Here is a 27,487-nt window from a genome sequence, read left to right as displayed (position 1 = left end):
CCTTGAGGGATATCTAAAGGAATGGGGATCGCAACAAAATACATATACAAAGTTCATGGAAGCAAACTTTAAATGTGAATGGATTATGCATGGGAAGGCTATAAAAAATGTGAGATGATTATAATAATCATTGTATAAGCATTTTGGGATGATAAGAGTATTTCAATGGTGTCTAAAGGCCTAATTGATACACATTTGATGAAAGTTAATTAAAGTAATTAAAGGGGATGTATTTTTTATAAGGATGTCCAATCTCCTCAAGTGGCTTTCAAAATATAAATGGAAGGGGGGTAAGTGCTTTATTAAGAATCAACCTTTCATAAATAGATCAAAGTATTATAGATATTTTCCTGTTTTTAGTATCTTACAAGTTTTCAAAGTTCAAAATGTATCACCATAACATATTTTAATGGTGTGCAACTTGAAAAAACAAGTGTCGAAATTAGTACTATTTATGTAATCCCCTTGAAATTGAGATAGTGCTGGAAGCTAGCATCACACTTGCGATAGCATGAAAAATGCATGCGTAAATAATTTTCTTGCAAGTTTATTTAATGGGTGTCATATTCTTCACAATCTAAGAAGATTAAGTGCATGATACCAATGTTGTTTTATACGTAGTGAAATGAAATGCCATTTCCCTTTAACATTGTTAGTTATAGTCTATGATATCAAACAATTGTCAATCTACAAAGAGGAATGGCAAGTATAGATGATGTACATCCCTTAGTATCCCTTTTGTGATTGTATCAAGATTACACCTAACTAAAGAGCTTAGCTCTACTCAATGTGTTCAAAGAAACTTAACAAGTAATGGCTTGGAATCACGTCAAAAAACTATAAGCAAACCAAACTTAAAAGGCACAAAATAAACAAAAATGTATCACATTAATAATACAAGTTTAGAGGCTATATTTTTCCTTTCATTGTTTGCATCAAGTGAAACATATGTAAGCAAGACTTATACTTTTGCTTGTTATCCTTAGTGTACTAGGCCTTTCTAGACTTGAAACAAGATGTTTAACACAATGTTAGTGTACTTGTAGTCAATCCAAGGATTTGTCATGCATGCTTCGATTAATAAACTTATCCGATCCCTACATAAGCAAATCTTCAAATTTCCCATTTCAAGCAAAGATTCTTGTGACAATCTTGAACAAGGTTTAGCTATCATTATGCCATTACTACTACTCTTATGAACTTTTGCAACTTAAACTTCCTATAAATCATACACGACGACAGAACTAGAGGTAGGATTTTCTAAAGGAAAAACTATTAAAATTTTGTAGAAATTTTCCAAATGCCCATCTACCCTCACATGTTTTTAAATCAAACTAGGCGCTCTGCGCCTAGACTCCCCGAGGCGAGCGCGATTTTCACGAGGGCAGGTGCTGGACGCGTGGCATCTACCCCTACGTTTCTTTATGGGGAGGTTGGGGGCTGCCACATGGCACCCGCCCCCAACCTCCCCTTAACTAATAGTAAAGATGAAGCTTTTGTTGAGGATCCGCCCTAGAGTACCTTAATCAAAAATCATACAACATTCATGTCTTAAGTATATGACCCCAACCAAAATATAATAAAATTCTAACTTGTTCCTCTTTGAGATATGATGCAACTTTCATCATGAAAACTTGCAAAACCATATACTTGAAAAAAAAATACGTAATTATAAAGAATGTTTTAGGATTTTTTGACAAAATGTGAGAGACTTGCTGAAAATTTCCACAGAATTTAAGAATCTTGGGAACTTTTACCAAGCATGAGAGACATCTTAGCCATTTTTGAAGCTTCAACAATTCTTCAAGATGAGTAAGAGATCTTTTGGAATACTCACATAAAGCCATTATAAGAAATATAAGGGATCATGAGTAGATCTTTTGCAATTCTCACATAAAGCGATTATATAAAATATAAGGGATTAACTAGAACTTCTTGATGTAGACAAAGTCAATAAGAGACATTTAGCTACCTATGCTTGCTTCTCCGAACATGCTCTCTTTTGTTTTTCCGTTGGATTTTCTACATATAAACAACTCTCAAAAGCAAACAAGAGGAATATAGCAAACTCAATCATCCACATGAACAAGTACAACAAAATTGTACACACACACATAATGCATGTACCTATGCACATGTACGTGCGTACATACATAAGCATGTATGTAGATGGCACATAGACATGCACATAGTTTGTATGTTATGTTTGTACGTAATTTACATGCATGCACTGTACGCATGTACATATGTATGTATGTATGTATAGACACATCATATGACGTATGTAACCCCCCCCCCCCTTCTTTCTTTCTTTTTTTTTCGTAAATCCCCCCCTCTCTCTCTCTCTCTCTCTCTCTCTCTCTCTCAATCCAATGTCTTTGAATGACTAATATGACCTCAACTTGTAATAACTTAATCTCAAGTTACCTTTGGGTGCTTCCTCCATATTGCCCTCTCTTTTTTAAAGGCCTTGTACAAATCAAGGCCCAATATAGTGTTTAGAATGTTCAGTCCCATCATTCCTGATATAGCAAGTGGCCACTCTATTCCTGGTGGGAATTTAGGGGCTTCAAAAAGTAGCTTGACAGTAATAAATACATGCAAAAAAATTCTTGTTGTAAAGAATGTGAGCCAGTTCAAACTCCATTCTAACTTCACTAAACTGTTCCGTTCATCTCTTAAGCCAGCCATTCGCAAGACTCGCCTCAAGTGCAAAAAGATGGAATGTAGCTGCAACATTGTCAATACCACTGCAATAAGACATTTTGAGGCAGCACTATGAAAAGTCCAACTATGCAAGTAATTTACATAGAGTTATTTAGTATATTTGCATGATAGAAAATATTTAAAAGGAATAGGGAACAAACCTCACAAACCAATGTGAGTATCAAGTAGTTGATTGAGATTTTCCGATAAAGAGCCATAGTGAAACATACGAGTAGAACAGCATGATGCACAAGTAGTGATGGCGCCCAAGGATCATACAAATGCTTACGAAGCATGTGCAGCTGGTCATATGCAAAATAACCAGATGAGAGGCATAATACAACATGGGCCCCTTGCCAGACCCCAGAAAAAAGTTCCTCATGTTTGTGCATTGAACTTAACCCTTTCTTGCTCCATTCACAAAGGAGTATTGATGCCACTGCACAAGAAAATATGTAAAGAGTCATAAATTGGCATTTTCTTTATTTGAAGCAATGTATCTGTGCCTAAAAATAGATTCACTTCTGCCGCACTCTGGCGAAAGCAATATGGCATGACATTGATGTGAAGCTTTGTGGATTTCTATCAAAACTTATCAGCATGGTTATCTGTTAGCTTATTCTGTCAATGTGTGAAGACTTAAAACAACACATGTAAAGAATGTAGCAATAATTTCAAAACACTCAAGACAAGTACAATTTTACTTTTGGGATAATAATATCTAATGCATCATGTGTACGTTTAAGATCATGGCCAACATCACATGGAACAGGAGAGGAGAAGGGTGTCAGACTGCAGCGAGTGCAAAAGGGTATGACGTGACTGAAAGAAGTGAACACAAAAAGGAAAGGGGGTGCGTGGGTGGGTGTGGGGTAGTGGTGGTGTGGAGAGGAGGGGAGAAGAATGCTGAAAACTGCAATCTATGTATGCTGAATACAGAAGGCAACATGTACAAAGGGGTATAGGAGTATGAATGGCCAGAGCACTCTCTCAATCTGCACAAAAAGGATGAATGTGACCGGGGGCAGCAGGCCTGCCTAAGTAAGCAAAAAGAAATGCTAAAATATGATCAGGTTGGCCAGTAAAAACTGGCTGACTATTGCATAAAACGGCCCACTCCATAAAATAATCAGGCGAATGCTGCATTGCCTGCACATCCTGCCATGTGGCAACTGCCTGTTGTTTGGCCATTCCTGCACACTGTCCTAACTGCCCAAACCTGGCAATTGCAGAAAATTGCTGCCTGACCTACTCCTGTACATGGTTTGACCACATAAACTGCCCTAAACTAACCTCTCCCATCTTGGAGGTGGACAAATCTCTAACCCCCGCTCTCAGATCCTAAATGTGGTAGCGTAAGGCTCAAAGATCTGGAATGCTGACAGAACAGCTTGAGGAAGTGCCTTGGTAAACAAATCTTCCACATTATCCTTTGTCTTGAAATACTCCACATCAATGGTCCCATCCAAGATCTTCTCACGAATGAAGTGAGATACTATATCTTGATATGTTTTGTCCTAGCATCAAATACAAGATTCTGTGCCAAGGCTATACAACTCTCATTATCACATAGTAGTGTGGTAGCCCTTGTTTGTGAATAGCCAAGCTCCTCCAACAACCTCCAAAGCTAAACAAGCTCACAAGTGGTAGAATAAGCCTCTTGGTACATACCCTCTACAGATGAAAGAACAACTATAGGCTACTTCTTGCTGGTCCAAGAAATCGTGCTTGTACCTAGAAGAAAGCAATAGCCTGTAGTCGATTGTGTTTTATCATCATCACCAGCCCACTCCAACCTCATAACACCAAAGCCAAACCACTTAAACATATTGGATAAAATAGGCCTAGATAGGGTATCCCCCTCAAGAACCATAGGATCCTCAAGAATGAACGCTTGGCTGCCAAGAGCCAATTATCCCTATTGCAACTTTTCTGACACATCTAGCTTCAAATTCCGAAACACTAAAGGATCAATAGACCATCCTTTCACAGTTTGCATTCATACTAAAAATCAAAATCAAATGAGCTTTTACCCTTTTGTTCCACATGAGATTTCTATTCTAGTTGAGTTCATCTTAGGACACATGCATTATCTTTCAATAGATGTGCCACCCTAGCCAACCTCCCCACCTGACAATGTGTTCCACCTGGAATGGCACGCGAGTGCACCTTAAGACCAGAAGTAGGGGTCGAGCCCCACCTCCACCTCATAGAGTAAGTAAAATGACGTTAAAGTAGTAGTATTTCACCTGCGCCAAAGGCTCCCACTTATTCTACACCTTTCAAGTCATTTCACAAAGCCCAACAAGGTCTTCTTTCCCTGCTGATTTTTCCAAGTGTGTTCCCTTGGCTGTGGTTTCGCTAGATAATAATAGGGATAGTGGAAATCTCGTTAATCCATTCATGCGCATCATTAATTAGATGACAAGGCATTTGGCTACCTTAAGAGAGTCATAGTTATTCCCACCATTTACCCACACTCAATTGAATTTCTTAACTTTGACATTCAAAGCACTGGGCAAAAAATGGCCACTTTTGAAAATGAGATCATCCGCATACAACAAAACCATTGCGTGCCCTCCAACTTATGTGTGGACATACAAATTTGCGTCGGAGGTAGATCTCCAATACCCCATCTTCTCTCGAAGAAATAAGCCTATCTTCTCATTCCATGCACAAGGAGCTTGTTTGAGGCCATAGAGAGCCTTCTTTAACCCATAAGCTTACCATTTGAGAAAGAAAAGTCAGGAGGCTGCTCAACATAATTCTCATTTTAAGTCACCATTCAAAAAGACCGGTTGGATATCCAACTAGTAAACTTGCCATCTCCTATGGCTAGCTAGAGCAAGTACCATCAAAATAGTGGTCATACAAGCTATTGGGGAAAAACTATTATGGAAGTTAATACCTAGCCGATGTGCCATACTTACATCCATAAGTAGTATAAATTGATCCATACAACATGATATGGTATTGTATTAGTACGATTAGATACAAAAAAATATCCCTTTTTTTCCATATACTTTTTAGTATGAAAAGATGACCCTTGTTAGTATGAACAAACTATCTCTTTTGTATAATCATTGATGTATGATGTATCCATTCTCATCTATCTACTTGTAAGTTGCAACGCATGTTGCACATGCAGCATATACAACACAAGTTTTAGCTTGTTAAGTCTCATGTATTCATCTTATATATTCTTAATGGCATTGCTATTTTGGCTTTAAACCTGTATTCTATCATTTATAGTCCAAAGCAATCAAGTTATAATTTTTTCTTACTAATATCATACATACCTTATAAATTCTTAAGGTAACCATTTAGTATTGTATTTTATCATATCATACGGTATCATATCTTTTGTACCTAACAACTATACATTGTGCAATGCCTTTGGCAACAAACCATACCTTGTGCTTGTCAAGTATGCCATTGTTGAGATACTTGGTCTTAAAGACCAACTCGGCCACTTAACTCCAATCACCTTTCGATGAGTGGGCCAAGACACAAGGTACCAAGTGTCATTCCACTTAATGGACTCCCAACTCTTGCTCCATGGCCTTCCATCAATGATCACACAGTAAAACCTCCAGTAACGATGTCCGTTCCCTATCTTGCATGGCACAAGTCATCAAAACCATAGTTAGTACAAACAACCTCAATGGAGTGTCTTCTTAGATTGCCGCAAGCCATCATGCGGTTACCACTTATCGGGACTCAACAAACCACACATCTCGGCTCATATAAACATCTCGTGAGATGGGATCATAAAGTCTATATCCTTGTGATTCAGAGATGTAGCCAACGAACGCCTATCTTTTGGAAGCTCACTTAAACTTGTCCCTTTGCTTCTTGGGGATGTGAGCATAAGTGTCACGTCTGAATATCCTAGAATAAGGAAAATCCGATTTTAGTCCAAAATATGCCCAAAAGAAGTCATACCATCAATTATGGATATAGATTACCGATTTAGGATATGAACTGTAGTGGCCACTGCTTCAACCCCATGGATACGAAGATGTCTACCAATGCTTCATTATATAGTTCGAACCTTCTCGATCACACTCTTATTCTTCTACTCCAATATGTTAAACTGAAACCAATCTTCCTTCTCGAATAGGGTGGTAAATAACCTAATTAAGCACTTAATTACAGCACTTAACAAATTCACAAAACTAAAATGCACACTTTATCATACAACCTTGGATATTGGACAACCTATCGACTCCAAAATTGGCGCCTCTTGCAGTATTTCTTTAACTTTTATTGTAAATGGATGAAGTACAACAGAGATACTCTAACCTCCTCCACTAATCCAAGTGCCTCTTGCTGTCAAAACTGACCAATAAGCCTCCAAACTAATTTACCCCTTGATTTGCTTGGGAATTGGCCTTCACCCTACTCCTTGAAAAACAAATTTAGTCCCAAATCAGATATTGGTTGGCTGGCCTTTTGAATCTTTCTAAAATTCCTCAATATTAATGCTAGAATTCAAGTCTTAAACCCTTAATTTTCAACATACATTCTAAGGTGGTTGTCAAACCCTAATTTATACTATGAATTAGGTTTACATAAGAGATTGATTGAAATCTCTTTCTCTGATGGCTCAAACTACTGGAAAATGCTAAGATAACTTGAGGAATGGTTGCGGAATGAGAGAGAATGTTATAGAGAGAGAAATTTCAGAGTTTCATCACGAGAAACACTGAAAAGCTACTGCTGCCCTCCTCAAACAACCATGGAAGCTGTCATCTATAGCTTATGATAACCAAAAAGATTGTTGCCCCCTCTTATATATTGTCACCTACACCAAAAAGACCTTGGGCTGCTGTCACCCACTCCTAGAGGGCTCCAAACTGTTGTCACATGCTATAGGACTAATCCTTGGTGGTTGCAAATCATATCAACAACCTCTCCTTGCTCTCCAACAACCTCCTCTCTCACAATGGCTGAAATAGACTTTCACCAACCCCTCGAAACGTTTTTTCCACTTGCATAGGCAAGTTTTGCCAAGTGACAACCTTCTAATTTCATTTTTCATCATTATCCAACTTATTAAATTAATTTTCAAAATATTAACTCTGAAAATTAATTTAAAATTATTCTAATACTCAAAAAATTAATTTCACTAACTAATAATTAAATTGGCTAAACCAATTTGTCTTTCAAGTATCCCTAAATAATTATTGACCATAAGATTGACATTAATTAATTAATTAATGCCTAGTCTCTAATGTCACCAACTGACATTAGTAACCAATAAATTGATCTAGGCCCAAATCTAACACAGAATACCACCTAGCACCTGTCAAGCATAACTTATTACAACTTTTGCCTTTGACACCCACTACATTCTCAAGGCCCTTGGCCTATTGCCATGAAATAACTACCATGTACATCACATGTGCTAAATAACCTTGCATATTTAATTGATATCTTAATTAAATATTACCGGCAAGATTAAAGCATCTCAAAATTTCATGTCCCCGTGACACAAACTCTTGATGAATCATAAAATCCACACAAAACTGAGCTATTTCTTAAAGATTCTCCCCACCCTTGTCAAATCTAACTGTCTTAAGCTTCCATCCTAAACAATTTTTCTAGAAGATAAGCCACTTCTTAAAGTTAGAGAAAGCTTTTGATTTTAAAATCAAAAAATAGACCCATATGGCATGTCATCCTATTATAGTCATTCACAATCAATATAATGTACACACTCCCCTTAAGGGACTCCATCTACAAAGGTCCATATAAATTTATAGAAATAAGCTCCAAGGGCTCATCTTGCAATACACACACCGGTCGGTCACAAGTTGCCTTCCAAAGATACTCATAGTTGAGGTGGCCAAACTGAGCATACCATAACTCGGTCTGAGACTATAAAGAGAGAAGCAAGAAAGTAAGGACTGTAAAACTCCACATCTTGTGGACGCCATTTTCCTCAAGCTCCTAACACAACACCTATCTAGTCTTGCTATCAAGAATTATGAAGAAATCTACATTAAACTCAACCCTAAGGCCAAGTCCACAAACCTTACTAATAGAAAGATGATAGCCCAAGCTTGGTATATAAAGAACTTCGAAGTGTGGGCATTGCACCATGCCCATCCAGAATAAGCTACATATCATCTTTGCCCTATACCAAAGTTGAAAAACGGTCACCGATTAGAATTCACCAATCAGAATGTTATTGGATACACATGGGCAAGTCCACTTTGGAATAAGGTGCATATCATCTTTACTCTATATCAAAACTGAATAACTGTCACCAATCAAAACGTGCCCAAGCATCAAATACATATAGAGAATACTATCTACAAAAGAAATCATGTGGCAAGAAGCATCACTATCCACGATCCACCCTCCAAACTGTGAGGCCATCAACATTGCATCAAAAGAATCCTATATAGAAGGCTCAATCACCTCTAAATGTAGAAAGGCCGCTCTTGAAGGAGCAACTGCCACTCTTGAGTCCTTCGTAGTCTTTTTCTCCTCCTCCTTGGTGTCCTTATCCTTGTCAAGACAAACCTTCTTCCGATGACCTGTCTTACCACATAGGTAGCAAGCAAACTCCTTGTTCTTCTTGTTCTTATCATTCTTCTTACCTGCTTGCATCAGTCTTGTGACGATGCACAACCCTCCAACTCACCCTCATACGCTGAAAATGCAGCCTTGGTGTCGCACCGAGACCTTCCCTTCATATCCGCCCATGGTCAATCAGCCCTTCAACACTGCTCTGATACTATGCTAGGGTGCAGTGAATACGGAAGTGTATGACTCAATTGAAAGAAAGAAGTAAACTCGGGGAAGAAGGGGGGGCGGGGCGCACGCAGAGAGAGAGAGAGAGAGAGAGAGAGAGAGAGAGAGTGTGTGTGTGTGTGTGTGTGCGTGGTTCAAGACTGCAATGAACATCTGCTGAATACAGAAGACAGTATGTACAAAGGGCTATAAGAGTATGAACAGCTGGAGCACTCTCTCTCAATCTGCACAAAAAAGATGAATGTGAATGAGGGCAAAACTACCTAAATAGGCAAAAAGAAATGCTAAAATATGATCACGTCACCCAGTAAAAATTGGCCGACTGCATAAAACAAGCAAATGCTACACTACCTCCATAGGCTGCCACATGGCACTTTCCTGCTATCCAACCACTGTTACGTACTGTCCTGCTTGCCCGAAACCCTGTCCAAACCTGGGACTGCAGAAAACTGGTGCCTGACCAGCTCCCGAACATGCCCATGCCCATCCTAAAGGTGACCAAATCTCTCACAAAGGGGATGGGGGGAAGGGACAGGGACAAGCAGAAATTACCATTGAGTCATATGACACGGAAACAGGGACAAGGAAAAGCTACCAGTTTGAATGTTCCTAAACCAAAAATGCCCACTACCTTATGACTAAGGTCATGGATAACTAGCATTATTGAAAATGACACAATGCCAGCAAAGTATGTTATGACTTTCAAGCAAAAATTGGAAGCGCCACTTGAATCCAGTAATGAAGCAGACTTTAAAAGTTGAATGTAGTTGTAATTTGACAGTGTCCAAATCCTGTACAAGAAGTAAATCAAACTCCTATGAAGAGTAACTAAAGCCTCATTGTCCAAAAGAAGGTTGGACGAACCACATAGTCAATAGACACCTAAATCTTATTGTGGTACATGCTCAAAAGATACAAGAATTCAGGATACAAACGATAGTTTTTGCACAAAATGAGACCTTCATTCTCTCTCATCCTTTCATTTGTCTCCTTTCTTGGGCAACTATGGGTGAATTGGGTTTCATCAAACATATAGAGCAAAAGAGACACCTTCAAACATGTCTTCTGCTGCTATAGGTGGCTACCAACCTCCAAAACACAGAACCAGCTGCATCTCCTTGGCCACAAAGAAGAATGTTTCCAATGGCTGAATACAGCTTCCAACTGCCAACACAGGCTCCAAATAACCTAATTTTGCTGAAATAAAGCTGTCAGCCTACCAGTTGCCTAAAAAACAAGGTTTGGAGTGAAAATCTTTGGCGTAAACAATGTTCGCATAATTGAAGAAAAAGATATAACAACCCAGAGGCTGAAACACTCCTCAAATCATATATTATAACAATAATATGGGAGTGTACAAGATATGGCTGCCAACAGTGTATCTGTGCTGTGCTAAAATCCTATGCACTACTGCATGCCAAATGCAGGTGAATGTGAAGCTGACGCATAAGGTGCAATGGGATCAGTACTCGCAAACCAATCAGACAATCCCTCAAGGGCAATGAAATAGATTGTCGGCGAAGCTAGGGGGCCTGGAACCTGCAAAAACAAGATTGGACTGAATGGAGGGCAGCATGCCTATTTATAGAAAGTTTCAAGACCTCGTACCGCACACCGTTTTAAAACTCTCTTGAACCGCACACCATTTTAGGGTTTTGATTAATTAAGCATTTTTGGGGCTGTTTAAGTGGCTAATTCAGCATGTAATGCTTATGTTAGCTTAACAAAAGGTAGGGTGGATAGGGTGGGGGAGTGGAGTACACTTGGAAATTAATCCCAAAGTGCCCACCATGCATGCGGGAAGTGTGCACAGTGGATCCAAATGTGGGCATGGACTGGCTGGGCATGGGTATGGAAACCGCATGAGGAGGCCATGAAGGAGGGATAGGGATACGTGGAGCAGAGGAGAGGAATCCCTGCGTAGGAGTGACCTAACCCATGGAAAGTGTGATGACACACCACAAGCAGAGGATGGAAATCCTTGCGTTTGAGAGGTCAAAGAACGTGTGTGACTGGGGGTAGTGAGGGGGATGCCCATCACAGCCGTCCCACTAGGAAATGATGTGCTCATTTGCATCAAGGTGGAGGGAACTGTGTTAAAGGGTGGCATGCCCTATAACGAAGCCTCATGGTGCAAAGTGGCTAGAGAATAAGTGGATGGTACAGTGTTAAAGGGTGGCAGTCCCTGTAACGATGCACCGTGATGTGTAGTAGTAGGAAAGTGTGAGTATGGAATGGAGAATGACAATGTGCTAGGGGCAGAAACGGAGGTTCCAACTCCCAATATGAAGGATGCGGATGTGGAGTGTAATCCAAGGTTTTAGAATAAAGTAGAGAGGAAATCAAAGTGGGGGCTAGAAGAGGGTGGGATAGGAGGGATTGAAGAAGAGAGGCTTGCATACTCAAATGAAACAGAAGATGAAGATATACCCAATGAAGGATGGCTGCTTCAAGAGCCCCCTCTATTGAAGGTCACATACAAAAAATCATCCAAATCTAGCACACCAAAAGGGAAAACAGGAGAGGGTTTTGATTTGTATGACTCAAAGGGGTTGTATGAACCTGACACTGGGCTTGGCTAAGATGATGAAGTTGGGTTGCCAATCATCCCAAATGCCATATGCCCTCCATGATCGGAGAAGTGGCTGGCCTCACCAACTAGTCCAAATGGAGTAGGAGGGATGTAAGTTCGACTATACGTATTGCACAAGTACTCTTGCAACTCCTCCTCCGACATGAGACTGAAATCTAGAAAGGTAAGGGGGAGTGTCGTCTTCCTCGCCAAGTCCATAATGCCTCCTCAAGGCCTCTAGTGATGGAGAAGCCAAATAAGACATCATGGGGTCACAAGAAGAAGGTGACTGAGACATTGTGATTCGATTACGAGCCATTCATGTGCCCCGCACAAACACTAACACTCCACAATATCCACAGAATACTCTTTACAAGAGTATCAGCTCTAATACCATGTGAAGAAAACTATGGAGTAGCTGCTAAGGTTTGCTATGAGGAAACACAGTGTACAACCACGACAAAAACATGACAATACAGATACACATATGCAAAACTCAAAACTCAAACACAAAAACAAACACAAGAAAAAGGAGAGAAAGAACACAACTCTGAAGTGAATGAAGAGTGTATAGATTGCCCAAGGGCAAAGTAATAGTGTCAAAGAGTGACGTCCACTGGAGACGGATCCCAAGTATTGTGACCACCAATCGGAGTACCGAAGTGAGAAAAATAATCAAACACAATATCAAAAGCTGCAAACACAACAATGGAGTGTTGGGTGTAAAGGCCCCTTACGCTTTCCTGTGTGTATATTACTTTACACATGTGAACTCACCCTTGAGGGTGTAAGTGTACCGCACCCTAAGTATAAATGCATTCTTTTATTCTTTATGTGTACCACACTGGTACACACCTATTTGTCGACTCTCACTCTCACACTCACTCACTATTCACCAAACTCCTACTGTACCTCAATTGACATGCGTACTCTTTTTGCTTTTGCTCAACTCTTCATGGAGCAACTACCTAATGATGTACACCTGTTGCTAGACTCCAAACACAAGCAACAACAGGGTGTCAACAGCTAGCGATGGCAATGGAGATCCAAACACAGCAATGGATGGTCACTAAGCAGCAAGCGGCAGCATGGAAGAAGTGACCATCTAGCTAGAGGGGTAGACAGAGTGATGGCAGCAGTTGCGAAGGCTAGACCGCCACGTGGTAGAAGACTGATGGCTGAAATCTGCATGCAAGGGTGGGAAACCTACACAGAAGGGATGAGGACTAAATGGGGGCAGCCTGTCTACTTACAGATGTGGATGGACCATCCTAAATTAGGGTTTCACAGAAACTCTCTGAAACCACATACCATTTTTGCGTTTTTCATTAAATAAGCATGTTTTGGGGCTGTTTAAGAGGCTAATCTGCATGTACTGCATTTCTTAGCTCAAAGGTCAGCCAGTTTTTACTGGCCAACTGACTGCTGATCAGTCCAACTGCAACAATAAAATAATAATAATAAACAGAAAAACTATTGCAATGACTGCAAGTTGGCATGTGGCAACCTGCACAACTGATCCAGCCTACCTGACTCCCCAAAATTGATCCTTAAATGCTGGTGACTGCATGAAACCTGTCCAACCTGCTCCAAACTGCATGAAAACTGCCCTAATCAGTCCTAGCACAGCCTATGCCAATCTTGGAGGTGACCAAATCTCTAACACCCCCTCTTAGATCCTAGGCACCACATAAGACTCAAGGATCTTGAAAGCTAACAAAGAACGGCCTAAGGAGGAGCCTCGTAAAAAAGACTGCCAAGTTATCCTCTATCTTACAATGCTCCACATCAATAGTCTCATCCAGTATCTTCCCCAAGTGAAATGGTACTATACTTCAATGTGCTTCATCCGAGCATGGAATACAAGATTCCGTGCATAATGTACCCACCCCTAAAGCCATGGAAGAGGACGTTTTGTAGTCACTCATATGCCTATCTTGAGCAACATCATTCAAACCCCGTAGGATTTATTGGCCTAGCTCGTCAAGCGGCTTTGGTTCTACCTTGCAACAGAACATACGGCCTCAACTCACTAGGATTGCCATGAGGGACCTAGGACCTGATGGTCTCTCTCAACAATCTAGCGCCCAACCACGAAGGATTGCTTTGCAATCAATTGAGGCTGAGAGCATGCTATCATTGCACTTGATTCAAAGAGAGTGAGAGACAACAAGGAGCTACACTCAATCCCTCTACTTTTACGGCATAATCTTAGCTCCAATCCCCTAAAACAGTACACAAACCCTAGACAGTCAACATTCAACCCTATTCCTATTTCCTTCTTTAAGAAAGCACCCAACTAATTGGGTCCATCCATCCATCAAACAACATCATCAAGACAACCATCCACCCACAGAAACATAAGGGATACTTCAACCCATCTCAAAATATATATTGTCCTTCCTCTCAGTATCTCATCACTGGATACTCCAACCCTAAACCAAGTCAAATACACCCTATGACCCCTCTCTTCTAATCACAATCCCTCCAATGTCCATCAACTTGCATCGTGCCTACCAAGGATTTCTTCCTTATCATAGGACTAGTCGCAACTATTACCTAAACGACCACAACCCCATTGGTTCTTGTACCACCATAAAGGTAACCTTTCCTCGTACTTTTGACCTCTCATCGAGGTGGTAGTCTACACATGAAGTGATAATTAACCATGCAGCATGAGACAACATCGTATGGACTTTATCCTGTATGGTCCAATTCATACACTCTGCAACTCCATTTTGGGATGGATTATGAGGGAGAGTAAGCTCCCTCTTTATCCCTTTGCTGTCACAAAATGCTTGAAAGGCCTTGGACGCATATTCCCCACCATTATCAAAGCGAAGACACTTGAGTGTCTTATCAGTTTGATTTTCAACCAATGCCAAAAAAAATTTAAACTTGTCAAGCACCTCATCCTTGCTACGAATAGGATAAATCCATACCTTTCGTGTAGCATCATCGACAAAGGAAACAAAATATTTATTTCCCCTTAAAGATAATCCTAGCATCTGACATACATCTGGATGTACTAACTCTAGAGGAGAAGTTTTCAACAAAATAGATTTTTTGTTAGACATCTGTGCATGTTTACCATAAATACAATGATCACAATGCTCAAATTCAGCATAACGAATACAAGGCAAGTAACCCAACGAGAAAGCACTTTCATTCTGGTTTAACTCCTGTGTCCTAACCGGCCATGCCACAAAGAAACGCTTGGCTGCTCGGTCACGGCAACAACATGATTACTCACACTAGATATATGGAGAGGATACAAAGTATTACTTTTATAACCTCTGGTAATCACTCTAGATTCCTTACAAATCTTCCATTTTTCATCACCAAAGGTGGTATGAAAACCATCATCATCTAGCTGTCCTGTGCTAATCAAGCTCTTCTTGAGCTAAGGTACATGCTGCACATGCTGAAGTGTGAAGACAGAGCCATGTTGAAACTGCAACTGCACACTGCTAACACTTGCAATGTCACATGCATAGTTGTCCCCATGATAAACAACACCATGTCGACCCCCTATATAGACAGAGAACCACTCTCGATGAGGGGTGACATGAAAGGAAGCACCTGAATTGAGAATCCAAGTATGCATATCCTCATCTGTATCTGCAAGTAAAGCATATGCACCAAAGTGTGAAGAGACCAAAAGTACATCGTTCCCACTATCCTCACTATCATGAGTAACTACATTCACCTCTTCAATTTTGACACTGCTCTTCTTGGGTTAACCCTCATTCTTCTCTTCCTTGCTATCATCTGTCTTCTTGCCCTTTTCTTTCTCTTTTTTCCATTTGTAGCAACCACGTTTAAAGTGGTCCTTCTTACCACAATGGTGGCATTCAAAATCTTTGCCACGTGATTTACTGTGTCCCTTGCTATCAGATTTGCCTTTCTGTTGTGATCTACCCCTAGTATGTAAAGCACTAGAAGACTTACTAGATGCATTGTTCTGCCGATTCATTTCTTCCATGAGTAGAGCACTCTCTACATCAGCATACAAAAGAATCGCATTAGAATTGCTCATAGCAGTCCTAAATGTATCCCAACTCTCTGGAAGAGTGCAAAGCAAGAACATAGCCTTAAATTCTTCATCAATCAAGAACTTCAAGGCAACCAATTGGCTGAAAATAGAGTTAAACTCACTCAAGTGAGTAGACATTGTTATACCCTCTTTCATACGCAAATCCATAAGCTTTTTCTGCCAATACACTTTGCTTGCAACACTCTTCTGTGCATACAATTCTTCCAATCTAGTCCATATAGCATATGCAGAATCCAAACCTTCAATGTTAAACAGCAAGGCATCAGAAATCGATAGCTCGATGATTGAGCGTGCAAGCTCATTTAACTCATTCCAATCTTCCTGTTCCATGTCCGCGGGCTTTGCCCCTTTGGTTTTAATCAGCTTTGCCTGCTTCTTTTGCAACAAGATATTGTAGCACAGTTTTTGCCAAACTGCAAAGTTATGTGCTCCTTCAAGCTTCTTTATGTTCATGAGATTACTGCTATCACTGCTGCCAGCCATGATTTTCAGCCCAAATGTAACCAAAAAATCAGCAAATGCAGGCCCAAACTATCACCCAAATGACCATGGTAAAAACAAGTACCAACCAACAATAAATGACCACGTGGAAGCAAAGATTTCAGATCTGAAATTAAATTTTCAGAAGCACCAAACCATGTGCTACAGCATTCCACAACTGATTACAGCTATTCCAAGGACATATGCATCACATTACATAAGAAGTCCCAAATTTTAGCTGCAATTTCTGTTGTACATGTACCCACGGGCATAAAATTTGACACGTACAACCAAAAGCCCCAAAATTTTTGTGCTAAAAGCATCAACCACACATCTGCATTTTCTCTGTCATGCATAGAACACGCCGATTTTGCCAAAATAGGGCAATTTCAGTAAAACCCCCAAATGTTTCCAAGTGTTATATGTACAAATTGCATGGAATTAAACATGCATGTACATAAAATGACCAAGTGGCACACAAGTTTTGCCCAAACTGTAAAAGCCCCAAATTGCACGAGGTCCAATGTGCATCAATGTCAAGAAATTGGATAAATTTCAACCCAATTTTTGCAGGTACATGAAAAGCCCCAAATGTCGGAGGCAAAATGTCACAAATTCCTGCAATTTCTGAATAGAAATCACTGTTGTATCTTGCTCGCACCAAATCTGGACAAATCCCCAAATTTTACAAGTCCTATGTGCACTAATTTCAGTGAAATTGACAAAATTTCACTAAAATGTGAAAAGCCCCAAAATTCCCAAGCAAATGTGCACCAACTTTGTAATTTCTGAGTCAATTTGTCCAGTTCTGCGTTAAGATCCCCAAATTCGGAAAAAGCCCCAAATTTCTAGGCCTAAATTTGCCCAAAATCCTAACTATGCCTACACGCACGAACGCCTGTCAATGGGCAAAGGGCTTGTTTGCACGAAACCTTTGAAAAAATTAAAATTTTGCAAGGAAAAATGACAGATATGCTCCCGTTAATCAGTCGCAATTGTCATGACCTATCGACTTGCAGTCGCGTTGCAAAAAAAGTGCCGCCTGATGCCACGCCTACAGCTCCCACCAGTCGCCTGCAGCCGCGTTGCAAAAAAAAGTGCCCCATAATTCATGCCTACGGCTCCCACCACTCGCCTGCAGTCGCATTGCAAAAAAAAGTGCCATGTTGTCTGTCTAAAGATGATGTTTTTGTCCTATGCCTGCACCTTGGAACTATTGGCTGAGAGAGACGTGACCTGTTGACCTGCACGAACTCCGAAAAGTACAAAACGCCTCATCCGTAGCTCTAATAACCAGTTTGTAGTGACCGGGAGGCACGAAGATCGAGATAGTCAGTGTTCCTTACACGCGGAGAGACAGAGAGTGTGAGAGAGAGAGCAAAGTAGAGAGTGTGCACGATTTGTGGGTACAATGACGAGTGTACCACTTTAGGTTTTTAGATAGATATATATATGTAAGTACAAGTGCTAAGGGTGTATTCACACCGGAGCACATTTAAAGGCACAAGGGCCTTTATTCCCAATAGGCAAAGTGCCACAAATAGGCACTGAAACAATGTCAACAATAGTGAGACAGAACCCTCAGACGGGCATAGATCCTACAATAAATCACCTCGTGGAGTTATATGACTAGAAGCTCCACTATCAACCATCCAAGGCCTCGCAAAAGATAAGGCAACCACTGAAGAAGGCTCCTCCAAGTCAACAATATGAAGGAACATTGACTTAGGGGTAATTGCTGAAGTAGAGGTAGAAGGCTCAGATGCGTCAGCTCCATCCTTTGCTCCCGAACGAAGGTGAGGATACATCTTCCAACATTTCTTCTCTGGATGTGTCCCCTTCCCATAGTATGGGCATTTAGATTTCTCTGAGTCGGAGTCAAATTCTGAAAAACTTTCTTGTCTTTTAGCCACTTCCCTTTCTTCTTCATCCCCCCTCCCGAACCTGCAACAAAAGCTTTGGTGGAAGTGGATCCACTAGCTACCTCTTTGGCGCACTCATCATGCTTCAAAACAAGCGGGGCAGGCTCCTCCCATAGAAGCTTTTCATAGGTCCACGATGTAAAAAGGCTGGCGTAGAAGACATTAAACCGAAGAGATAGCAGCTGAGTCAAAAGAATCATAGTCATATTCTTTGAAGAGATCATCTTGCCAAGGGATGCAAACTTATCCCTCATGTCCTCCAACCTATTGATATGATCCTTCAAGGAATAAGAATCATCAACAGTAAGCATCCGTAACTTCTTCTCGAGAGTAATCCGATGGGTAAATGTCTTCTAACGGTACAAAGAAGCAAGCTTTGTCCACACTTCCACTATTTTGCGCAACCTGCGCACATGCACTAAAACAAAATCCTGTAAGCTCATAAAGAGGAAAGATCGGGCTCTAGAGTTGAGTTGATCCCATAAGGCTGCACGATCCATCGATGGTCCAACAATGGGATCCTCCATTGGACAAGGAATAGGGTGGGTAACAAACTCCCAAAGATCAAAGGTATCAAGGATACACTCCACCTTACACGACCAAAGCAAATAGTTGGAACCATCAAGCCGGTCTTCTTTGGGTAAAGAAGGGAGTACGTGCACCTGTATAGAGGGTGCCATGGAAGGCATATGAAGGCCAATGGAACGGGCCTTCTAGAAACATGGAGAGAACGGGGAGGAAAGGGATCATTTACAAACGGGCTTGCATGAAAATCTCTCCGTCTCTCAAGAAAGGAAGGAAACTGTTAGATATGATCAATGCCTCACCCTCATTAGGTGCTACCAATGATCCATGGTGCTCAAAGTTGTAAGGCCCCCATTATGAGGAGAAGCCAAAAGTGAGCCCGGACATTGGTTGAGTCCTGACTTGTATATCAGATGAGGTCTATGTGACCGGATAGCAAAAAGGTGATTGTTGTGGGTCTAATCTTTGGGTTAGACTGAGTGGTTAAGCTGGTAGCAACTCGAGGCGCATTGCATTGAGTTGCGGTGTAAGGGAGTTAAAAGGGGCCCCTATTGTGGGATCTGGGAGCCGCAGAAGCGGCCCCTGGCTAGGGGGTCCCAGGGGGGCCAGCGGCCCCCGGACCCCCACCAGGATCACAAGGAAGTCAATGTAGAGGGTCCGCCTGGAGGAGATAGACTGTCACCTGCACAAGGACTATGTGTGTTTGCTGAGGAGAGTTGTCACCTAGCCAAGGAACACTGCATTTGCAACAGAAGACTATCGCCCGACTAAAGAAGCCTATCATCTCCAGTAGGAGAGGAAGTAGGCAACAAAACGGGTACTTGGAACACGAAAAGCAGACGCCTCCAAGCAGTCTGGAGTGGTCCCCTCTACAAGAAGTCAGCTCTGTCTCCCTCTTAGGCAATGATACCATGCTTTGATACCATATGAGAGTACGCAATGGAAGAAGACACAAATATAGAGGAAGAGAGAGAGACAATCTGTAAGAAAAGAAGAAAAGAAACATGCACTAAACAAGGAACAAATGTTGAATACAGGAAGAGGACTGATCAATCCCTGCATGCAACCTACAACGCCAGTGAGGGCACCAGATCAAGCGGATGATGATGATAGCACTGAAGACGAAGGAAGATGACAGAGTCGAAGTGTGCACCTGCCAAGGAAGAAGGAAAGATGATAATATATATGACTGCCAAGTGAAAAATGCACATAAATTCCCGATTGCAAGAGAAAATGCACTGAAATGCAATAAATTGAGTGCTCTAGAATGAGCTACCTCCTCTGTCAAAACAAGTGATAGACACGTCAGAGCTCCTAAAGTCCTTATCTGACTCAGATTGAGCTTCACATGCAGGAGATGAGAAGGCATGACAAACATGACTGCTAACACTTCCTTGGTTCCGAGATTTATCAGATGGCATAGGGCATTTTTGTTTCACACCACAAGTACATCTCTAAGCTTCTCTCGGAGTTTGGTATGGCCAATTGTCAACCTCTTTCATGCCCCATGTGTGAAGAAAACTGCTAGGGTCTGCACTGAGGACACACAGAGTGTACGACCATGACAGAAACACAAAGAGACAGACACAGACACAGAGGGCAAAACTCAAACCCTAAACGCAAAACTCAAAACTCAAACACAAACAGAAGAAGGAAGAGAGAGAACACAACTCTAAAGTGAATGAATGCTATAAATGAATGTAAGAGTGTACAATGTGCTCAAGGGCAGAGCAACGTCGGAGTGTGATGTCCACCAAAGACGGATCCCAAGTCTGTGACCACCAATCGAAGTGTGAAGAGAGGAAACTGCAAAACGCTGACACCAGGGGCTACCAGAGACAAAGGCGACAGTTGCAGAGTGGCGAGATGAAACTAGGCGGCTCTAGAAGGATGCAAACGTAGGCTATAAGATGTCGCCTGATGTTGGAGATGCAGGTGATGGCAGGTGGATGCCAAATGCAACCTAGAAGATGACGCCTGACAATGGGCGACAACTAGAAGAAGGCGACAAGGCACTACGAGGCTGGTGGGAGAGGTGGCAGCAATCGCGAGGGCTAGACAGCCACGTGGAGGTAGACTGATGGCTGAAATCTGCACTGGAGAATGTGAAACCCGCACAGATGGAATTAGGATGAATGGAGGCAGCCTGTCTATTTATAGATGTGGAAGGAGCCCCAAAATTTAGGGTTTCCACCGAACTCTCTCGAACTACTCCCCGTTTTTGGATTTCCACTGAACTCTCTCGAACCGCTCCTCGTTTTAGGGTTTTACTCTAAAAGAGCATTTTTTTAGTGTGCTTTGGGGATATTTAAAAGCTAATCAACAAGTAATGCATGTTTTAGCTCAACACCCCCTCTCAGTCCCAAAACTGAGCCAAAAGGTTAGGCCAGCCATTGTGATGTTTAGTGACCTCAAGGCGTCCCACCCCAAAGCAACCAGGGCATCGGACAAAGGGTGCATAGTGGCTGCCCAATGGCCTACCAAGACTACAGAGGCAATAGTTATCTTACCAAGGGAATCGAAGTAGTCACCCCAGAGAGGACAAGGCATCAGACAAAGGGTACACGTCAGCTGCCCTGCCCAGTGGCCTACCAAGCCCTACAAAGGCGGATGGAACCACATGGATTTTATTTTATTTTTTGAATAAGTGAGATAAATTTTATGGAAAGCGGCCGATTGAGTAATAGTGACCCAAAAGACGCGAGTAGGGAGGGTACACCCACCAACACATCACAAAACAGAACAAGCTAACCCATCCACTCAAGGTGTCGATGATGAGAAAAAATAGGTGATGAGGTATCCATGTGATGGAGGATGGTGGTGTGGTAACAACAGCCACCGGTTGAAACGGCTTAGGATCCGCCCAAGTGATGCTCTGCACGATAAGATCCAAAGTATGCTACATGCTAAAGAATGCTCATGCAACAAGTGCCACTTGGACAATGTCTCTCGTGGGAAAATTCTTCACTTGCCCAAGTGCCCTAGTACAAAGATGATGAAATTATGCAATACAAAGGGTAAGATACAACAAGGGGGAGAAGCTAATGTTGAAGACAAAGTGCTAAAGCTTGTAGAATACCAAGAAGGGTAGGAACCCCCTCTCAACCTGGATGTAGATGCCGAAGAAGGAAGAGGAGCCTAATGTCGGTCTTTGGATGGTACCGAGAACCATAAGGAATGAAAGAAAAGAAAGTGGATGAAGCACCCCGCTAAAAGAGCAAGGTAGAAATCACTGCCATGATAGCATCAAGAGAAATGCTGCACAATCCGCCTCGAGAGGGAAAACCGCCATGCTAGAAGAAGAGCAAGCACTCCTAGGATGATGAAACTATGAAAGGAACGGTGCGCATCCCCACGTCTCTAGCCCAGATAGGACCAAAGCAATATGCAAGGTAGCCCTACACGAAAAGACAAAACCCTACAAAAGAGATGAGAATCTACAAACACAGAGGTTAGTGGTGAGATGCTCCAAAGCAAAACATAAAAGAAAGAAAATCTAACTCAAAAGAAATGCAATGAATGTGTATGTATGTGAGTAAATACAAGGAAGTCAAAAGAATGGAAAAGGTAAGAACAATGAATCCTATGGGCCCAACTCTAAGAGTGCGAAAAATAAATACTAGACTGACCTAGGGTATCCGATTGGACATAGAGACATGCTAGTCTAAGAAGATGGCCACTATCGCATATGTCCAGTAGCAGGGCTCTGCCAAGGGAATGCCTAATGAGGTGGGGAGAAAGATGAGATAGATGCATGAAGTGCAACGGGATCAAAACCCGCAAACCAATCAGCCAATCCCTCAGGGGTAGTGAGAGAGATGGGCTGCTAAGGCTATACTCGAGCCACATGTCCAGCAGCAACAACGGCTGCTAAAGGAGCAGATGAAGCAGAAGCGAAAGACGTAGCCCCACTGGACTGTGCAATCATGACGCTCTGCTGAGGCTTTTTAGGTGGAAAACCTTGGGCCTTGGAACGACACTCCTCGTCCACATGGCATGCTCTCTAGCAGTGTGTGAAACCGGTTTTTCTTAGGGAGTTGCTACCAAATAGGTCTAGATTCTTTGGTTCCATCTGAGAAAGAGAAGTCACCCTTTGATTGGCTTGCTTTCGTATCTTGCAAGTTCTTGCCACTGATGGTTTTCCCTTCCGAAGAAAAGGCAACCAACCCCCTCTGCTCTGAATAAGGCTGTGATGAGGATTTCTTGTGGACTTGATCATACAGCCTTGCATAACGCAAGAACTAGCACTCAAACTCGTAGAAGGTTGGCAATCGAGGTTGGAAGATGATGTATTGAATGAAATTAAAGTATTTTTTGAACTTATTCAAGAAGAATGTAACATGATCGTCATCTGACTTAAGAGAGCCAACAGTAGCGAACTCGACAAGTAACCGCCTATATTCAGCCAGCTTGACTTTCAGATCATCCCCTTTCTTAATAGAGAACTCTTGAAGCTCAAAGTCGAGATTGATGCGCCAAGTACGATCACGAGCTGCATAGCGATCGAGAAGGTGACTCCAACCCTCTGACGCAAGCAAGAAGTGCTGCAACTGAGAGTGAAACTCAAGAAGCAATCCTTGCATCAGCTCAACATTGGCTGTGGCATTACGGGCTCTCCATTGACGGATGTAGTCAGGGTGAGCTAGTCGAGGGTCTGGCATAGACTCTAGACCAATGACGAGGTCCCAAAGACCCTGAGACTCAAGCACTTGTTGCATGAAATTAGCCGAAGTGGTGAAATTTGACCCGTTAAAACGCGTCTTGTCCGTGAAGGCATTCTTGGCCGTTGCAACAGGAGTGGTAGTGCGCAGAGATGGATAGTGTGAAAAAGTGTAGTGTGGGTAGGATAGGGGAGTGGAGTACACTTGGAAATGGGCCCCAGAGTGCCTACCAGGCATGCGGGTAGTGTGCAAGATGGATCCATAGGTAGAGATGGGCTGACTAGGCATGGGCATGGTAGCCACATGAGAAACCCAAGGAGATGGGATAGGAACACGGAAAGCAACAAATGGGAATCCCTGCGTAGGTGTGACCCAAGGAGAGAGTGAAGATGCACCATAAGTTGAGGACGGAACCCCTGCGTTTGAGTGGTCATGTGAGATGTGAAGCTGAGGATAGTGAGGGGGATGCCCATCACAGTCGACCCAGGAGTAATGGGTGTGCTCCTTTGCTAAAAGGTGAGAGGCACTGTGTTAAAGTATGGCATTCCCCCTAACAAAGTACCATAGTGCAAAGAGATAGAGAATGGGGTGGAGAAGGAAAAGATGCTAGGATCGGAGATGGAAGATCCAACCCCTAGGGTGTGTAATGCAAATGTGGAGTGTAATCCAAGGTTTTGGAAAGATTATGAGAGGTGATCAAGGTGTGATATAGAAAAGGGTGGGATGGGAGAAAAGTAAGAAGTGTATATGATATACTCAAATGAAACAAAAGCTGTAGATGTACCTATATTTCGTCTGCTTCGTGAGTCCCCCTCTATTGAAGTTCACATACGCAAAGCCATCCGGATCTTGTACCTCAAAAAAAGAAACAAACGAGGGTTTTGATTCATGCAACACAAAAGAATTGTGCAAACCTAACATTGGACCTGGCTGAGATGATGAAGATGAATTGCCACACATTCCGAATGCCGTATGTCCTCCATGATCGGAGAGGTGGCCAACCTCACCAACCAATCCAAATGTGGTAGCAAAACTGGTAGGAGGGATGTAAACATTACCGTACTTGTTGCAATAGTACTCCTCAAAGTCCTCCTCTTTCATGTTAGTGAAATTGGGTGAATGTCGAGTGTCGTCCTCCTCACCGAGTCCATAATACTGTCTCAAGGCCTCCAATGATGGAGAAGCCTCATAAGACATCATAGGAACTAGAGAAGAAGGTGTCTGGGACATTGTGATTCGGTTACGAGTCGTATTGTGTGCCTCGCACAAAGACTAGCTCTCCACAATATCTGCAAGATACTCTTTAGAAGAGCACCAACTCTTATACTATGTGAAGAAAACTGCTAGGGTTTGCACTGAGGGGACACAGAGTGTACGACCACGACAGAAACACAAAGAGACAGACACAGACACAGAGGGCAAAACTCAAACCCTAAACGCAAAACTCAAAACTCAAACACAAACAGAAGAAGGGAGAGAGAAAACGCGACTCTAAAGTGAATGAATGTTGTAAATGAATGTAAGAGTATACAGTGTGCTCAAGGACAGAGCAATCTGGGAGTGTGACATCCACCGGAGACGGATCCCAAGTCTGTGACCACCAATCGAAGTGTGAAGAGAGAAGAAACTGCAAAACGCTGACACCAGGGGCTGTCAGAGACAGGGGCAACAGCTGCAGAGTGGCGAGATGACACCAAGCAGCTCCAAAAGGATACAAACGCAGGCTGTAGGATGTCACCTGATGTTGGAGATGCTGACGATGGCAACTAGAGGCCAAACTCAGCCTAGGAGATGGCGCCTGACAATGGGGGACAGCTGGAAGAAGGCGCCACGGCACTGCGAGGTTGGAGGGAGAGGTGGCGGCAGTCGCGAGGGCAGGACAGCCACGTGGAGGTAGACTGATGGCTGAAATCTGCACTAGAGAGTGTGAAACTTGCACATACGAAATTAGGCTGAATGGAGGCAACCTTTCTATTTATAGATGTAGAAGGGCGCCCGAAAAATTAGGGTTGTCACTAAACTCTCTCAAACCGCTCCCTGTTTTAGGGTTTTACTCTAAAAGAGAATTTTTAAGTGTGTTTTGGGGCTGTTTAAGAGGCTAATCAGCAAGTAATGCATGTTTCAGCTCAACACCATGGACCCAGAGTTCAAGCTTTTGGCAGCCGGAGTTTCCCTTACACATGTTCACACTCAACCGGATATTTCCTTTGTTGTGGCTCTATTGTCTTCTTTCATGAAGACTCCCACTCAGAAGCATTGGAGCTTACGCATTCTTTATTATTTAGAGGCGACTTGATCCTACAAGATCATGTATGGAGAGGGGGGTAGTCTCTCTGGTTGGAGTAATTATGACTGGGCAAGTGATGTGGATTCACGGAGGTCCACTACACGTTATGCCTTCTCCCTTGGATTTGGAGTTATCTCATGGAACAGCAAGAAGCAGCCTATTGTGGCCCTTTCTTCTACATAGGCAAAGTATCGTGCCTTATGTTCTACAACTATGGAGGCGGTTTGGCTTCTCTACATGTTGGCTGAGCTTGGCTTTCCGCAACCAAGACCTACGGAATTGCATGTGGACAACTAGAGTGATCTAGCTCTAACCAAGAACCCTGGATTTCATGCTCGCACGAAGCACATCAAGGTTCGATACCACTATGTTCGAGAGCGGATCTTGGATTTCGAGTTGGCGGTGGCCTACTATTCTACAAAGGACAATACAGCTGATCTCTTCACGAAGCCTTTGCCCAAGGCTTCTATGCTTCATCACATGAGGTTGTTGGGTCTTCAAACACTCCCAAGATCTGAGAGGGGGTGTTAGCCTACTTATATTAGTCATGTTAGCCTACCATCTCTTGATTGTGAGCTCTTGTCAAAGTTTGACGAGGACATATGAGCTTTGGCAGTTTAGGTGCATTTTCTTTATTTGTCAGCTTCCTGTGTGCATTCCTAGGCCAGTTACTACTTTCCATAGTCTGCCTACACTTGCTAAACATTGCCTTTGTCATCTAGGATTTTTCCAAGGTGTCCCCTATTTTTTTTGGCATTTCTTTCTATGTGACCAGAATTTATTGCTGGTCGGCCAGCATTTTTGGCCCCCACTGATGCAAGTTAGCCAAATTTGGACATTTATGGCTATTTTTAGCCAACCCCCCACTTGGCAAACACACACACTCTTCAATCTTCAGTCTTCTCTTTGCAAGTGCACACTCCGACTCTCCGTGCTTGGTGATGCCATCGTCATCAACCTGATCTAGTGCCCTCACTGACGCTTTGGGTTGCGTGCAAGGATTGATCAATCCATCATCATTGTATCAACATTCTTCTTCCCTCATCCTTTGCTTCCTCTCTCTCTCTCTCTCTCTCTCTCTCTCTCTCTCTCTCTGTTCATGATTCTCTTCCGTTACACACTCTCAAAGATACATCTCTTCAATCACATCCACAAATAACCATATCAATACGCAAACAATTCTATCAAACAATAATGCTACTTAAAACAACCCTTTCGCATTAGAATCTTAAGGAGAAAACAACACTTCACTATAATCACAATGTATGGTTCAAGAATCATTATAGCATTACATGATCCCTTTTCTTCCAATAGAATTTCTCCAAAAAAGCACTAGGCACAATTCAAAACAACCATATTATATATACATTTCCTTCATCAACTCTCCTCCCTAAACCGGAAAGTTTAAAAATTAAAGCACATCTATTATACCATCGGTTATTATACTCATGAAATCCTCTTCGCTAATGGGCAGTGACGATTTATGAGTCTATAGTCTACTCATCCTAAAGA

At 42.2% G+C, this 27,487-nt stretch overlaps 1 protein-coding gene across 1 annotated transcript in view; it reads right to left on the bottom strand.

Annotated features, from left to right (window-relative positions):
- Positions 1-2,351: 2,351 nt before the first annotated feature.
- Positions 2,352-27,487, bottom strand: part of LOC148009187 (uncharacterized) — a 40,806-nt gene continuing 15,670 nt past the window's right edge. The window contains exons 2-3 of the mRNA XM_087673729.1: positions 2,868-3,145; positions 2,352-2,730 (exon numbers count right to left, since the gene is read on the bottom strand). Coding sequence (XP_087529855.1) covers positions 2,419-2,730; positions 2,868-3,145 — 590 coding nt within the window. The 3' untranslated portion in view covers positions 2,352-2,418. The remainder of the gene's footprint in view (positions 2,731-2,867; positions 3,146-27,487) is intronic.

This window comes from Lygodium microphyllum, unplaced genomic scaffold (assembly GCF_053477565.2).
Source record: "Lygodium microphyllum isolate KBCC unplaced genomic scaffold, Lygodium_microphyllum_v1.1.10 scaffold_34, whole genome shotgun sequence".
In the NCBI taxonomy this organism is placed as follows: Eukaryota; Viridiplantae; Streptophyta; class Polypodiopsida; order Schizaeales; family Lygodiaceae; genus Lygodium; species Lygodium microphyllum.
This window is presented reverse-complemented; position numbering and strand designations above follow the sequence as displayed.